This window comes from Pyxicephalus adspersus, chromosome Z, assembly GCF_032062135.1.
Source record: "Pyxicephalus adspersus chromosome Z, UCB_Pads_2.0, whole genome shotgun sequence".
Classification (NCBI taxonomy): domain Eukaryota; kingdom Metazoa; phylum Chordata; class Amphibia; order Anura; family Pyxicephalidae; genus Pyxicephalus; species Pyxicephalus adspersus.
In genome coordinates this window covers 8,608,009-8,623,301 of record NC_092871.1, presented here as the reverse complement: position 1 = coordinate 8,623,301, position 15,293 = coordinate 8,608,009, and the positions used below count along the sequence as shown (strand labels likewise).

General features: G+C 40.2%; 1 protein-coding gene and 1 long non-coding RNA gene across 3 annotated transcripts in view; one reads left to right on the top strand and one right to left on the bottom strand.

Moving 5' to 3' along the window:
* RXRB (retinoid X receptor beta) overlaps nucleotides 1-8,295 on the bottom strand; it is a 23,286-nt gene extending 14,991 nt beyond the window's left edge. The window contains exon 1 of one of the 2 annotated variants that reach the window (XM_072431802.1): nucleotides 8,152-8,295. Coding sequence is in view for 1 of the 2 variants with exons in the window: in XM_072431803.1 (XP_072287904.1) it covers nucleotides 5,101-5,116 (16 nt within the window). In the remaining variant the exon portion in view is untranslated. Of the gene's footprint in view, nucleotides 1-5,100; nucleotides 5,326-8,151 lie in introns of those variants that run through there. The other variant, XM_072431803.1, reaches the window with a different exon arrangement.
* The window catches only part of LOC140344567 (uncharacterized), a 13,566-nt gene continuing 5,968 nt past the window's right edge, over nucleotides 7,696-15,293 (top strand). Inside the window, exons 1-3 of the long non-coding RNA XR_011923593.1 lie at nucleotides 7,696-7,984; nucleotides 11,841-12,237; nucleotides 13,237-13,372. This is a non-coding gene — a long non-coding RNA (uncharacterized lncRNA). The remainder of the gene's footprint in view (nucleotides 7,985-11,840; nucleotides 12,238-13,236; nucleotides 13,373-15,293) is intronic.

Here is a 15,293-nt window from a genome sequence, read left to right as displayed (position 1 = left end):
GGCGCAGTAAATAGGAAAGGCTCCCTGAAGGGAAATCCCTCTCCTCCGCAATGCATACGGAGGCGAGGGATTTCACTTCAGGGGGCGTTGCCTTGTGATGGGCGGACCCCTTAAATGGCCTAGAGGCCATAAAACTTTGCCAACCCCTGCCTTAATCTATAAAAATGGAGATGTTTAGAGTATACTTCTGTATGAAATTGATTCACTTCCTTGTACCATTTTGTTTTATTCTGTATTTCCTTTTTCCTTTTTAAAAACCCACAGATAATAGAATCGTTTATTTTCAAGTCCTCCGTTCTCCTCAATGGAAACATGTTGCCTGGCTACCTAAGGGCTCATTACAGAGGAGAACCAAGTACGCAAAGCACCTAATGCTCATATTTTACTTTTTCCATGCCAACCCCATTATTAAGCAGGAGGAATCATTTCCGCAGGAACAATAGTAACCTGGCTTTCTGGAATAAATTCATTTTACTTATCTCCCAATACACCTGTATACTCTGTGGGCGTAAGCTGTGTTCACGGTAGGACATTTATTGGCCATTAGGTTGTATGGAAAAGTTGCTAAATGCCCCAACGCGCGTCATAATAGAAGTAGCTGTCCATCTTTCACAGAAGAAAGCACCCATTTTATAATATCTTGTCTGAATCATTTTTACCAATATGAGTTATCTGAAATCCAGCTATACAAAAATAGGGAGTGTTTTTTTTTACCTGCTGTATATAATCTGTATTTTGTCCACACAGTTCTAAGAATTACACTGATAAACTGCATTCCTGTGTGTTTTTCTGTGCTAAACTTACAAGTCTTATCTGCAACCCCTGGAAGGAGAAGCAGGAGACTTATTCACCCATCACTCTGCTCCTACACTACATTAGCTGCTCGAGCTCCTCCTGCCTCGCCAGCCTCATAAAAATAACCTTAATGATTTATAAAACGCTGATCTAAAATATTTTGTCTTCTATATCTATTCACCTTAATCCCTGTAGCAGCTATGTTTTTTTTTTCCATACGCAATAGTGACTTTGCAATTGTATTATATATAAGATTCACTAACCCTTTTTTACTTACCCAATAACACGTGTACAGCGCATGTGCAACCACATTCCTTATCGTCCAAACAATATTGGCAGTCGGTACAGGTAACAAATGGTAACATTGAGCAACACCAAGCCATATCTTTTATAGACTTGGCTGTCTGCTGCTAAATTCAAAGGCACGACACCTCAATCTGCTCAAATATGTGCTGCATTAGGCCTAGATCTGTTTGGCCCCTAATTTGTGCTCATGTTGCCTTATATATTCCTTAAAATCCAACGAGGGGCAGCTTCTAGGTCTGAAAGCTCAGCTAACACAATGGGCCCCATACACACGGAGTATGTTTCCTTCGCATTTCTATTGAGAGCATGTTGCAGTGCATTATAAATTTTCAGGGAAAAAAAAAAAGTCCAACTACTTTTTAAGGTTTGCTAAGAGCCAGTTGTGTTTGCTCACCCCATGTATGCGTCCTAGGGTGAATGCCATAAAATACATAAGAGATAGCATGGTGTTCTACCACATGGACATGCAAAATAAATTCCAGAATCGCATTGAAGTGTAAAACAGAGCTGTATGCAGAATAGGATTTGAAGCTTGCAAAATTAGTCTCAATTAAACTCAGACAAGCAGACATTCCCAGGAGGTTCCCAGCCGTTGGGCTGCTTCCTAATGAACATTTTATAGCGCTCCATTCGTTTCCTATGGGTCTCAGCAGGTGACACGAATCATCTCATAGAAGCAGCAAGCCAACCTCAGCAGCCTTCTGAGCTATCTCATACCACTAATCTAAAGATTATGTCCTGACACCATGAAGCAATCAGGCAGCATAAACGAATCCATCTCCTTGCACAAAACATCTTTGATATCCTGTTTGCACACTCAGCCATCCTTACTCCCGGTGTGTATAAATTGTATTCACTCATTCACTGGCTACCCAGGATTCATACATCGTAACACCAGATACACAGCGCACCCAACCCGTATGAAAGGAATATCCGGCTGCCATCACCAACCTTTGGGAAATGCTCATTGCCTTACAGCTAAAGTAATTGATCCAATTTTTCCCAAGTTACCAAAAATCAGCCTGACTGCATTTATCTCCTTTGTGACTTTTGTAGGTCACCAACTCGAGTATAAAGACGACCCAAGAAATAGCACACACTAGAATTTTCCTTTGATTTCTCATGCCAACCCCATACCGGAATACTGCGGACACCTAAAATGAATGTTCACCAACAAAATGTTTTTTTACCAGTTTTGCCGTCTGTGACCATTTGGAAAGATTTCCTTTGGTGTCATCTTTAGGACAGGAAGAGAAAGGAAATCAAAAAGCACACAAACCTTTTTATACCAGAAAGTTGTAGGTGTCCCCACTGGAGGGTTTTCTACCAACCAATGCTATGAGGACAATGCAAAAAGGAATGGAAGTGGGTGAATCTCCCCAGACTATAAAACTACAGAGTCTAATTCTTCCCTACTTTATCCATTATTAAAAAAATTGAGTATATGACTTTATATAGAAATCTCTAATCGGACTTTTAGCGCTGCCATAAAGGGGTAATAGAAGCTCCGCATACCATGTGAATGACATGAATGTAGTTCTCTTCACTGGCTTCCATTTCACCTTAGAATCAAACTCAAGCTCCTGTGCTATGCCTTCAAATCCCTCCAAAGTTATTGTCCCACTTACCTTTCTAACCTGATGTGGAAAAATACTCCCCCTGCCGCTCCCTTCGCTCCTCCAATGACCTACTAATGACTTCCTCACTCATTACTTCATCACATGCACGGCTCCAAGACTTTTCTAGAGCTGCCCCAACTCTCTGAAATGGTCTTCCTCGTCCTATTCAGCTTGCTCCTACTTTCTCCTCCATAAAAGAGCACTCAAACTCATTGTCTCAGTGTTTTGAAACCCTCACTATTTCCCACCACTACATATCTCCCCTCCTATTGTGGGATACTTCCCCCACCTCTTAGATTGTAAGCTCTTCTGGGGGGACCCTGTCCTCTCCTCCTCCTATATCACTGTCTGTCATTTGCAACCCTTATTTAATGTACAGCGCTGTGTACTATGTGGGTGCTATATAAATCATGTTTATTAATAATAATAAAAGCAACGCTTAACCTGATTGTAGCAGCCCCCCATTTGAACTTTTCCTGCATTCTCCCCAGAGATTAGTTTTTTAAAGTGGGTGGGAAGCTGCTGTCGACAAATTGCCAGGTGGTGACCCAGCTAAAAGGCTCCATAGAGATCACTGGTTTTTGGTCCGTTCCTGGGTAACATCAGCTGACCCAAATTGCAATAACTTCTGTTATATCCACCAATCCAATGCACAGGAGTACAGGCAGCGCACCATGTGCGTCAGAGCTGGGAAAGATCGATAGAACCATAGCAGGGATCAACGCGGTGTCAACAGTCCTCCTAGAGAAATTTTCTGGAAAACAAAGCTGGGGGCTAAGGCTAGGTACACACATGGTGGATTATATTTGAACAGAATCGTGCACTATATGATCATTCAAAATATTGGTAGATCTGTTGTTAGTGGTTTGTTAGAAGACGAACCACTAACGACAGATCTATTTTGAACGATCGTATAGTGCACGATTCTGTTCAAATATAATCCACCAATAGTGTACTCACACACTAGATACGATTGTTTGAACGATGCAGGTGGTGACCTGTACCAGAGAAAGTGTACCGCAGAACAATCAACAATCACTGAACCATACACGCAATGGATAGTGAACGATCGTCGCCCAAACGGATCCGCCAGGACAGTTGCTTGTTTCCAGTGACATTGCTCGATCATCGGCGATCATCATTATTTGCTAAGGTGGAACTAAACTGAAAACAAAAAAATGGTGCAGACATTTTATCCCGCAGATCCCGCTGGGATTCCTCTTCGTCCCGGCGCCGAGAAAGGGCTAGGCGCCGCCATCTGCATTTTTCTCTTCCTTCTTTTTGGGGAGTCACCCGATCTCGCACTGCGCAGGTGTGAGATCGGGTGACATACCACGCTGTAAAGGGGAATAAAAAAAGAGCTGATCTCACTGTGCATGCGCGAGATTGGCATCCCCTTCTGCATATGTCTGAGAGCGCATGGAGCAGGCAGAGGGTCCCGGGATGTATGACGTAGGTATCTGCGCTCGCTGCGGCGATCACTGAGATGGAAGGTGTTGCACTTAAATAACTAATATTTTTCCTTTACATAAGGATTGTCTACCTTTTTATGTGTACATAGCTGGAGAATTGCTACATCCTGAAAACATCAGGACTTCCTCATCCAGAAGTTTTTTTGCCAGGTTAATAACATGGGACAACGTGCGGAGATCAGATCTGACTTCTCAAATGTTAGGATTAAAAAAATATATATAGAATTATCAGACGGACTTGTTTGCAGATACAAAGCCAATTGTACAGTAAGCATCGAGCTTAAGAGTTCATTTTGGCCCAATAAATACCCCAATGTATTGTTTGATAAAAAAAAAAAAAAAAAAATGAATATCTGTTGATATTGTGAATGTTTTACATTTTTCTCTTCTGTTACAATGTTATTCTCTTGGGATGGGGGAGGGGTGCAGTCCTAACATTTTGCTGGAGTGACAACGCTTTTCCTTCACGGACATGGGAAGTGAATGTTGTCACCCTGGGAAAGGAGAACAAAAGCTTCCAAGGATTGGTTGCTGCAATATTTATTTTTTGTATTCAGAACGGAAGCCTGAGGATCACAACAAGCAGGCCGATGATTTTTTTTTTCAGATGGCAGCAAGATTTACTTTACTGGTCACAGATATTTTTATATATATCAATGTGACTGGCACCGCCTGCAATGGCCTGGTTGGCAGGGGTGGTGAACCCACCAGGTAATGATAGAAGAGGTTGAATTTTGCTATAGAAAGATTTCTGAAGATTGGGGACACCTGTGAGCCGTGTCCCCAATATATTGGACTATGAGCTCCATGCCATGCTGGGACTTGTAGTACCCCAGGCTTGCGGCCTCCACACACCGCCCATCACCGGGCACCAGGTAAACAACAAAGCCTGCCAGCTCCACACTCACCCCTGCTGTCTCCCATCCCGGCCAGGCCCGTCTGTCCCTCCTGCCGCACCGTCCAGCGTCCCGGGATCCCCGCACCCCTCCAGGGGTCAGGCCATACCCCAGCCAACTCGACGAATAAACAGTCAACGCCGACACCGAATTCCTGTGCAGGGGGTCTCCCGCGGTCAGTCTGCACCAGCCCCGCAGCCACCAACTCTCCCACCGCCCCCCCTCGGTCCAAGACTATTTCGGAAGCGGAAGTGCAGCCATCTTGCTACACCCGCAGACAGAGCTCAGCCTCCTGGGAGGAGGAGAGGGGCGTAGCCTACAGCAACAAAGGCGAATTTTACCGACCGGACGCGGTAGATTGGCGTTTGAGGGTACCCGGCTGAACCGTTTGAGGGCAGCTGGGTGCTCCGCCGGAGGGTGTAGTAAGATGGAAAGTCCGGTTAGACAATGACCTGACGTGACCCCAGGAGAGAGGGTGTGGCAAGATGGCCGCGCGGCGATCACAAGGCTGGCTGAGGGAACGTCTGGGAGCAGCAAGATGGCGGTGCTTCCGGTTACCTTATATGGGCATAATGGTGTTTATCTTCTTGTGGTGAAATAACTAGAACAAATATGGTGCTCAGATTTAACAAATAAAACCCAGCAGGGCATTGTGGGGATGAAAATAAAGGATTGGGGCAGTTTTCATGATAATAACATGACATATGTGAGCAGACACAAATCCCCCATTGTGCTGTAGAGAGGTCATCTGGGTACAAGTACACCCAGCCAAATGCCTGATAGAAGACAGTCTGTGCTCCCAGAAAAAAATAAGCAGATGCTCCCCATCTCCTTCTGAGGGGAATAAATGCAGCTTGGGGTCACCTTAGGCAGGCGATGATCATGCTCAGTGGTCGTGCACCCAAAGATTCATTATTATACAGTATTTATATAGCGCCATCATATAACACAGCGCTGTACAAAGTCCATAGACACGTGAGTAGCTGTCCCTCAAAGGAGCTCACAACATACCATAATTATATGTCATTATTATAAGTCGAAGGTCAATTTTAGGGGAAGCCAATTAACTTCCTGTTTTTTTTTTTAGGGGGGGGGACCCACACAGACACAGGGAGAACCTGCAAACTCCATGCAGATAGTGTCCTGGCCAACCTGGGACCTAGCACTGCCCATAGAATAGTGCATGCTGTGCTGCATTTTTGTAGGATCCCATTATAAATAGTGAAGTGCTTCTAAACAAAATGCACTGCACGCAAACAATTTTTTATTACGTAAATATTGTAGACGTTATGGCCATATACCAATAGCATGGATACAACCCAGTACAGGAGCCTTATTGCCGTCAGAGGATTGTCACTGGAAATAATCTTTTCCTGATTGTCTCCAGGTATAGATAAATGGATAAGAACTGTACACACAGCACCGTTTTGTGTTGGAAGCACCCCCATTGCACTCCTCCATGAAATCAGCAATCGTTCCATTGCTGATTGATAAACAAGGCTGGGGGACCACTGTACACATCAGATTTACATCAAGGACGAGTTTGGTTTAGGCAAGATTATTCTGATGTGCGTTTAAAGATTAAGCCTTAAAAAAAAATAAGTGAAACGCCCAGAAGGTATCTGCTGCATCAGTGAAAGATATATTTCCTGGTCAAAAAGCCAGCCATGGCCGTAGGGTACCACCACCAGATTACCATATTATGCAGCTTCTAGAAGGCATTATTATGCTATGTATATTTTCTATATTCAGAATGTATTAGATAATGTGTAAAATGTGACTATGAACTGTGTACTGCGGTCGGAGAAATTCACTCCTTTTTTTGCCAACCGTTATCAATAAAATAAATGACAAGAAATTAAATATTTTGGAACAAAAGGGGATAAGAAACCATCCAATCTTCTGTCCCAAGTACAGCCTGCTTAGACGGGAAATTCCTCAGACGTATGAAGATTTATCAGCTCCCTAACAGAACCAGTAATTACTTTAGAAAGTAATGCTCTTTAGAAAACTCGATTTGTTACTATTTGTATTGGTGTGCATTGCAGTAGGGTAGCCCATTCGTTCGAATCAGCTGCCCAATATACCTTTTTGCAATCTTATATTCTTCATTTTTTAAAACATTTTGCAAAGGGGAATTTAAGGTGCCTTTAGGTAAGTCAGTGCACCAATATGTTTTGTGCATTATGGTCTTGCATGTGTTACACATAAAAACACATGAATCATGTCAATGCACTGATTGGCCTTGAGTGAAGGGAACATTCTCCAATGGCATACAGACAGCAAAATAAATAGACAGTGGATTGAACATTTCTCCACCCAAAAAGGTTTGGTTTACAGTTTAAGTTTGTTAGGTAGATATAAAATTCTGTCTCCATATAAACGATAAAATACATGATGATGGCTGAATAAGACTACATGGTCTTAATACTACATCTCTTTAATTTGTAAGTTTTGTATATTTCCCAAACTTTCAGACTGTTCCTTTTTGCACTCAAACCTCATCCTCAATTAGGTGGGCCTTATATATATATATATATATATATATATTTTTTTTTTTCTAATGTTAACATAAAGAAAAAGTTGTTGCAAGCCTTAATTTACCTTAGCCCACAAGATCAGGTGATGTCACAAAAATATGTACTTTACCTTAATATTCTTTATTAAAAGGTGTCCCTCTTCCAGTCTCAGAGGGTTGAGAAGTAAACATTTATAAACTGCATGCACACATGCTGCTCACCACAGCCATCTTTTCTTTTCCAGGTTGGCTTTACCACTTTGCTGTGAATAGTCTGTGTTTTTAACACACCACTAGATTATACCTGTTCCAGCTGTGAGATATCCTCCCACAATGGAGAGCTTCCATATCATCACCCAATTTACCTTAGGCAGCAAGGTAAGTAAAAAGTGCCCCAGAATTTACCCATTTTGTACTCCAAACAAAGCAAAAAACACTTTGAATATTTATACAAGTAAAATGATCTATGTTCCCAATATGTCTCCTCACAGCTGCAGCACACATGTATTATTCTTATTAGAACTGTGACTTCACTGTTTACTTACATGTCCTGGATCAGTGACTCAAAGTGATGGAGGATCAGCATGACACCCAGGCAATTAGCATTTTCAGAAGGAAAAGTCTGCAATGTGGCTTCAAGTATTTCTGGAAATTCAAATATCCTGTAATGTATGAATGAAATGCAGCTGGACCCAGACATCTGCTATTTTTGAGTAGTTCTGCTTTACACATTTCTGACACAACCCCATCGGCGTATTGTGACCACTCGTTCAGTCACATGATAAAGAGAATTTGTAACTTTACATGAAAGTGGGAAAGCTTGCAGGCATGAATCATATTCCTTCATGTTGCCTTTAAAGACACCTGCAGGCAATACTATCTATGAGATACAATTTGTCAGTGTAGCAGGTGCTTTTACTTTCTGCACGTGTTAACCTGCCACTTGTTCACACAATTGCTGGTTGTAAAAGGCCACAGCAGGTGAACAGGCCTAAAATCACAGGTGTGGAAATCTTGCAGCCTTTGTTCCTGAAATACACGATCAGTCGCTTTGCCTCATTGAGACATGTACTCCAGGTGACCTCTATAAGTGTCTTCTAGGATCAGACGGGCAGCAAACCTTTGAGTGCATCCTGCTGCTTTCCCTAGGTAGGTCCACCTGGCTAACTACTGTACAAGAAGAAAGAAAATTTTATTCATTCTGGATTTAGGCTTTGTCACCTCAGGAACTCTCAGTAATTGACATCCAAGGCATGACTGGTGAGCACATTGAAACTAATGTAAGTTAAAGAAACATTGCTTTATAGCTACTTCACACGTGCAATAATTGTCGTTGGAATAATCGTAATAATTGTCGTTTGAATAATCATAAAACAAAAAAAAAAACACACACAACAACAGGCAAACTACGCTGATGGAATGACACTGGAAACAAATGACCATCCTGGCGGATCCGTTTGGGTGACAATCGCCCAATATTGTGTGTACGGATCTGTGATCCGTTCTGTGATCGTGGATTTTCTGCGGTACACGTCACTTCCTGCATTGTTCAAACGATCAATTTTAGTGTGTGTACATTATTGATGGATTATAATCGTAGATCTGACGTCAATCCTTCATTCTCTAACGACAATTATTGCACGTGTGTACCTAGCCATAGTATCCTGGGGTCCAGCCTGAGGCACTTTGGCATTTGAACTGTGGTGCACAGGGCCCCTACAGAGAGTAGTCTGTACTTTATTTATTAGGCTATGTACCCACGTGCAATGGTTCTCATCCGATTATTGCCTCAGGGTTTGGACGAAATACTTGCCTGTGTCCTAACGACTGTCCTGGCAGATCCACGGATGACGAACGATAGCAATGAAAGTGAAGGGGAGAGAGTGCAGCGCGGTGCTGCTCCTTTTTCTCCTGTCCTCCCCATAGAGCATAACAGTGATGTATGTACATGCTCGTTTATACATTGAGCAGTCGTTTGTTGTTGGAAAGGATCTTTCACAATCAATTATTGTACGTGTGTACATAGCCTTACCGATACCAGTAAAGGAAACCTTTATACCGGTTTCTAGACAAATCAAGTTAGTTTGTTTGGTTTATTTTAATTAACATCATCCTGTAAAGGAGCTTTAATTTCAGTCTGATATAACTGTCCTCAATGGAGAATTTTTCGGCACACTCCTTAAAGAAATAAGATAATTGACTAAAAGGGTGCTAAAATGGATGTGACCACAGGTGCCTTCCGTATCAGCCTAGAGTACACACTAAGCTGCTTATCCAAAGCAGATTTAATAATCACTTATAATCATTGTTTGAGCTCTAGGAGCCCATTTAGTTTTGTCCTTTCCAGTGCATTGCATTAACACACATGCAATTATTGAAGCCCATTCCATCCTGTGTACGTTTCAGCTACACCAACTGTTTTTCTTCTTTTTTTTATTGGCTACATTGATCAGTAAGGTAGTGATAAAAATGTATATGTTAATCGGAAGTCATTAAATATGGTTACAATGTAAATGGAATTTCTCAATCCACAATCCATGCCTAAACACAAAATTGGTACTTTTTTACATATTTATTTAGTGCAGGCTGCAGATGACAGACAGTTTCAAACAATGACACAGAAGGAGGAGAGGACCTTGTCTGAATGAGTTTACAATCCATAGTAAGAATATATGATTGAGAATATATATAAATGATTGGCTTCTCAGGCATGTTGGAGAATGGGTGGGAGCCCAAAAGACTTTGTTTCTATCTCACAGTAATCGTGGTTGCCAAGCCTGCTGTGGAAAGAAGAGAAGGAAGAACGGCTCTTTGTGGCAACTTAGTTTATAAAATGATAATATTTAGCATCCTAAATTATACATAGCCCAACTAAGTTATGGATCAATACATAATTATTATATATAGTCAAAAGCACACAATCTTATCTCAGATTACCGTAAAGCACAGGAGTGTCTCCATTTCCCGACACATTTTGCTGTTTGGCTTCCTCAGGGGATAATAGAGTCTGTATTGATAATTTTTGAGATAGAAACTAATTCAACAGCTTAAATGAATGCAGACAATATGGTAAGAAATTGTTATGTACGACAGATTGATATGAAATGGGGAAAAAAGGGCCAGAAGGATTTTAATGACTGGTTTGTGATAAGTAGTCTAATATAGCAGACTTCGGTGAAGTTAATAGTCTGGATAAATAAATCCAGGTAGTGGTATCAACCAAGTGTCATAAAATGACTGCTGTAAAACCAATATCTATCTCTATATTATCAATATGGTCTCAACTCTCCCCTGAGGAAGCCAAATGCTGAAACGGATCGGAAAACTGAGACAATCCTGTGCTTTACAAAAGGATTGTATGCTTTCGACTGTGTGTGACAAAGAGACGCTCTTCCTTCTCTTCTTTCTACATATTACTTCTCAAGCATCTTATCTATGTTTAGACACTGGATCATTATCACTGGAAACCTTTATTATCAATTGTTTCTAGAACTAATAGGAACAAACATTCACTACTGTTCATTTTATGGAGTGGGATGAGCCAGAGGAGTCCTGCTGTGTCCTCTCCATTCATAAAAAACAGTGATTGTTCCTCTCAGTGACTCCGTGAACAACCTCAGGCAAACACAGATGTGGTAAAAATCTACATCTGTATATGGTTTCTGTGTTGTCATTTGGGGTGCAAAACGTCAAATGTGGAGCTTACACTGGTTTTTCTTTCATTTCTACCAAGGCTTTAGAGAAATCGAGAACCAGAGCCAATATCTGCAATAGGGAAAGCCTTCCAAGCAGGAAGTGCAAAGCCTCTAACATTACATTTTTTTCATTGTGCATATTTGTTCCTTAGGGAAGGTCAAAGGGAACGAGTATATAAATAGCTACAGAAAATATGGTCATAGGTTACTGTGTAAATAAAAATTTACCCCACAGCTGCTTCATATTAGCAGAACGCTCAGCTACAGCAGCTGCAATAATCAATATTAGTTTAGACAGAAGGCAATAGAAGTTAAAACTCCTTTTTATTTAAATGCTACACTAACGTTTTTTACACCCACTGACTTTACCATTATCCATAAATCCAAATGATAATATATTTTAGAATATGGCCAACTTTGTAACGACTGTTAAAGTTAACTCATCATCAGAATTTATCTTTAATACATTGAGAGTCTAAACTTTTGTTTGGCTAGAATAAGGAATATTGCTAATATTTTTTCTATTTTTTTCTGTCTAGGTTCCACCCAGAGTATTACCCATTTCTTCCTGTTCTAGATACAAGACAGGAAATGAGTGTAGATCTCCCAAATGAATGGCAAATTTCCATTTTAGACTGCTGTCACCAAAACAGGTTTCTCCATTGGATGGTTTACTTTTGCCTCTTGCTGTGGTGACAAATTTGAAAGTTCAAATTTCCTTTTAAATCCTGTCTCATATATAGACAGCAAGTTTTCCAGCAGGTACACACAAGATGAACATCATTTACTTCAAAGGGTCCGACTCTAATAGGTTTTATGGGAACTTCAAAGAACAGTAATCGAGTCTGGAACAAATGAAACCTGGGCATCAGCATTTTAAAAGGCAGGCTGCACTCGGTGAAGTGGGAAATTATTTGTAAAACAGGCGTATGAAAGGTAAAGTTGGTATTTTTTTTTATTATGTTAAATATTAGGTTAAATACAATGTTTATGATAGTCATTTATTTTGCCAGGTAAATAACAGTAACAAAAATAGACTATTAGTTCAATAACTACAGTATGTTATTTCATTTTGCCTTCACATTAAAGACCCAAAGCCCTGGTTCTGGTAACTGTAGCCAAATTATTCTGTTTATGAAAACCTAACAGCAGTGCGGCAGAACGTTCTGTTTCCATTATAGAATGTTTGAAAGCAGACGTGATGCATTCTAGATTAGAGACACTGGGAAAAGTTGCAGTGCCAGTAAAACTAGGTGTGCCACTGTCTGTGCAGCTTCTACACCTCACCCGGTGATTGCGAGAGAATAACCCAACAAACAGCAAAAGCAAATTTTTCCATTAGGAAAATATGCATATCCTAGCTCTCTATGTCTTACCTCGTCCATCTACCATACGGTCTCTTCTACTGCAAAACAAATACATTAACATTAGGGTTTAAATCAGGATGGGAGCGGCAATTTGCCTATGGCTGTTTAAAAGCCACAATTAATCCTCCTTAAGTAGTCTGTCTCCAGCTAGTAGCTACAGAGTGGGACCATTGCACGTTATTTCAGGTTTGCTGGGTTACTCAGGTTCTCCCATGATAGTCTATCTTGGAGAACTTTAAAAAAAAATCAGGCCCATTAAGTCTCACCTAGGGCTCTGCAATTAGCAAAGCTCATGCTCTTTTCTGATTGAAAAACTCGGGCTCTGATTCTGTATGGGACACGTTTGACCTTTGAGTTCACAACTATTTACAGTCTTCCAAAAACATAAACTAGAATGAGTAATTTAGATATGGACAAGAATCACATATCTCAGTTCTGCTTAAAGCTGAAGTTTAATCTACTAAAATGTTTTTGATATTTTTGAGTAAACCTTTCTATATCAGTGCATACCTTATTTCACACTTAGTTATAGCATATTTCTGTTTCTGTGCTTTTCTATTCAATGCAGGCAAATCGTGGCTTGAGGGAAAGGCAGCATGGTGCTGTACAAAGCTTCCTGAAAATATCACAGCTCCCTGTCACATTCCAGCAGACCTAGGTGGTGCTCGCATAAAGAGGAACCCATACAAATGTGAAAACTTAAGGTAAGGCTGGAGTTCTGATTTAAAAGAAATATTAAAGCAGTATTAAACCAGAGTGGAGACATCTAGCATTTTCAATACTTTGCCGGTATACACAGGGTACTGGTACATTATGACATCCTTACATTTGTGTGCTCACCTTCAGCATTGTTTGCCACATTCCATTTAGGCACATACTGATTATGTAACTCCAGCACATGTTCTCAGCACACAGGATTGAACACAGCACAGAAAAAATGCCAGCATGTAAATACAAGTATTTTTTGGCAGAAGAAACATAAAAAAAAAATAGTGCTTTGATCACCCTATCATATGTACCCCATATGTACCCATATAGAATTCTATAGTCTATATATTCTATCTCTGATTGGCACTTGATTGACCCATAAACTTTCATTATTAGGTTTGCTGATGGCCACTGATAACTGCAAAAGTGTTGATCAAGATGTTTGAATATGTATATTTTAACTATAAATATGGTGGATGGTACAGTAAAATGCAAAATTATTATTATTTATAAAAGTGGTGATCAGACTAAAATAGCTTAAACAGTTAAAGAGTTGGCATGGATTCCAAAAGACCTCTAAAGGTGTCCTGTGGTAACTGGCACCAACATATGAGCAGCAGGTTGCTTCTATCGGCCTGCTCTCTTCCCAGAGGGCATCCTGCTGCCATCTCATCTTCAGGTAAATTACACATATGCACCTCACCATTCACGTGATCTAAAAGAATATGTGTTTTATTAGACCTGGACGGGGTCAGCATAAGCACGCTAAGTAGTATGAATCTAAGAAGCAAGCTTCAATGAAATATGTATATCTTGACACCTTTTGGTGTCAAGATATACATATTTATATACGTGTATATATATGTGTGTATTTATATATGTATTTATATATACAGATATTTACAAAACTTGTTGCTCACCATGTTCTGCCTTTGAAAGAGAATCATCATTTAAAATATTGTGTGTATATTTACTTGATAATGTGAAAATCATCTGCACATGATTTGGTATTCCACGTGAGTACTTTTCACATGATCCTATAACTGGAGTGTATAATTACAATTCTCAACTCTTCTTTAAAAAAATGCATTTGCTATTCAAACACAATTGCATTTGAAAATCAAGCATATGAACATTATAATAGCTATTCAAATGCAAATCGATATGTTTGATTTGCAAATGGCGTTTGACCAGACAAGGCTGTGCTGACCTGCTTTGCCTACAGTTTAAATTCATCTCATTAGGACATTTATGTCCAAGAAAATCCAACACAAAGCAAGTCAAACACAGCCTTTATCTGCTATGTGCATTGTCCAAATGCAGTAAACAACACCCTGGAAACCCTTATGCTACGTATACATGTACAATATTTGTTGTTGGAGACGAACAATTAACGACCAATCGTCCGATAATCGTTAACAAAAAAGTGACTAGCCAACAACGCCGATGAAAGAGGATTATTGCTGGAAACGAATTACTGTCCCAACAGATCTGATTGGGCAACGATTGTTCGCTATCTACTGTGTGTACAGACGTTCAGTGATCGTGAATGGTTATGCAGTACACTTTTCTCTGGTACACGTCACTTCCTGCATAGTTCAAATGATTGTATCTAGTGTGTGTATATTATTGGTGGATTATATTTGAACTTAAAAATAATAGTGAATATTTATTGACCGGTTGTTAATTGTTCGTTTTCTAACGATAAATATTGCACATGTGTACCTACCCTTAGTCAGAAATAACTTAGTTCAGTTATTTCCTTTAATTTACCTATTTATTTGTGCCTATTTTTACGCAAATGCCAAAAACGAGCTAAAGCAATGTTCATGTGGTCTACATACTCGAGCTGTGAAAATCTGACATGTAAACAGCAGTTCCCAAATGCCATCATAAAGGAACGCTGTGCACACCTGT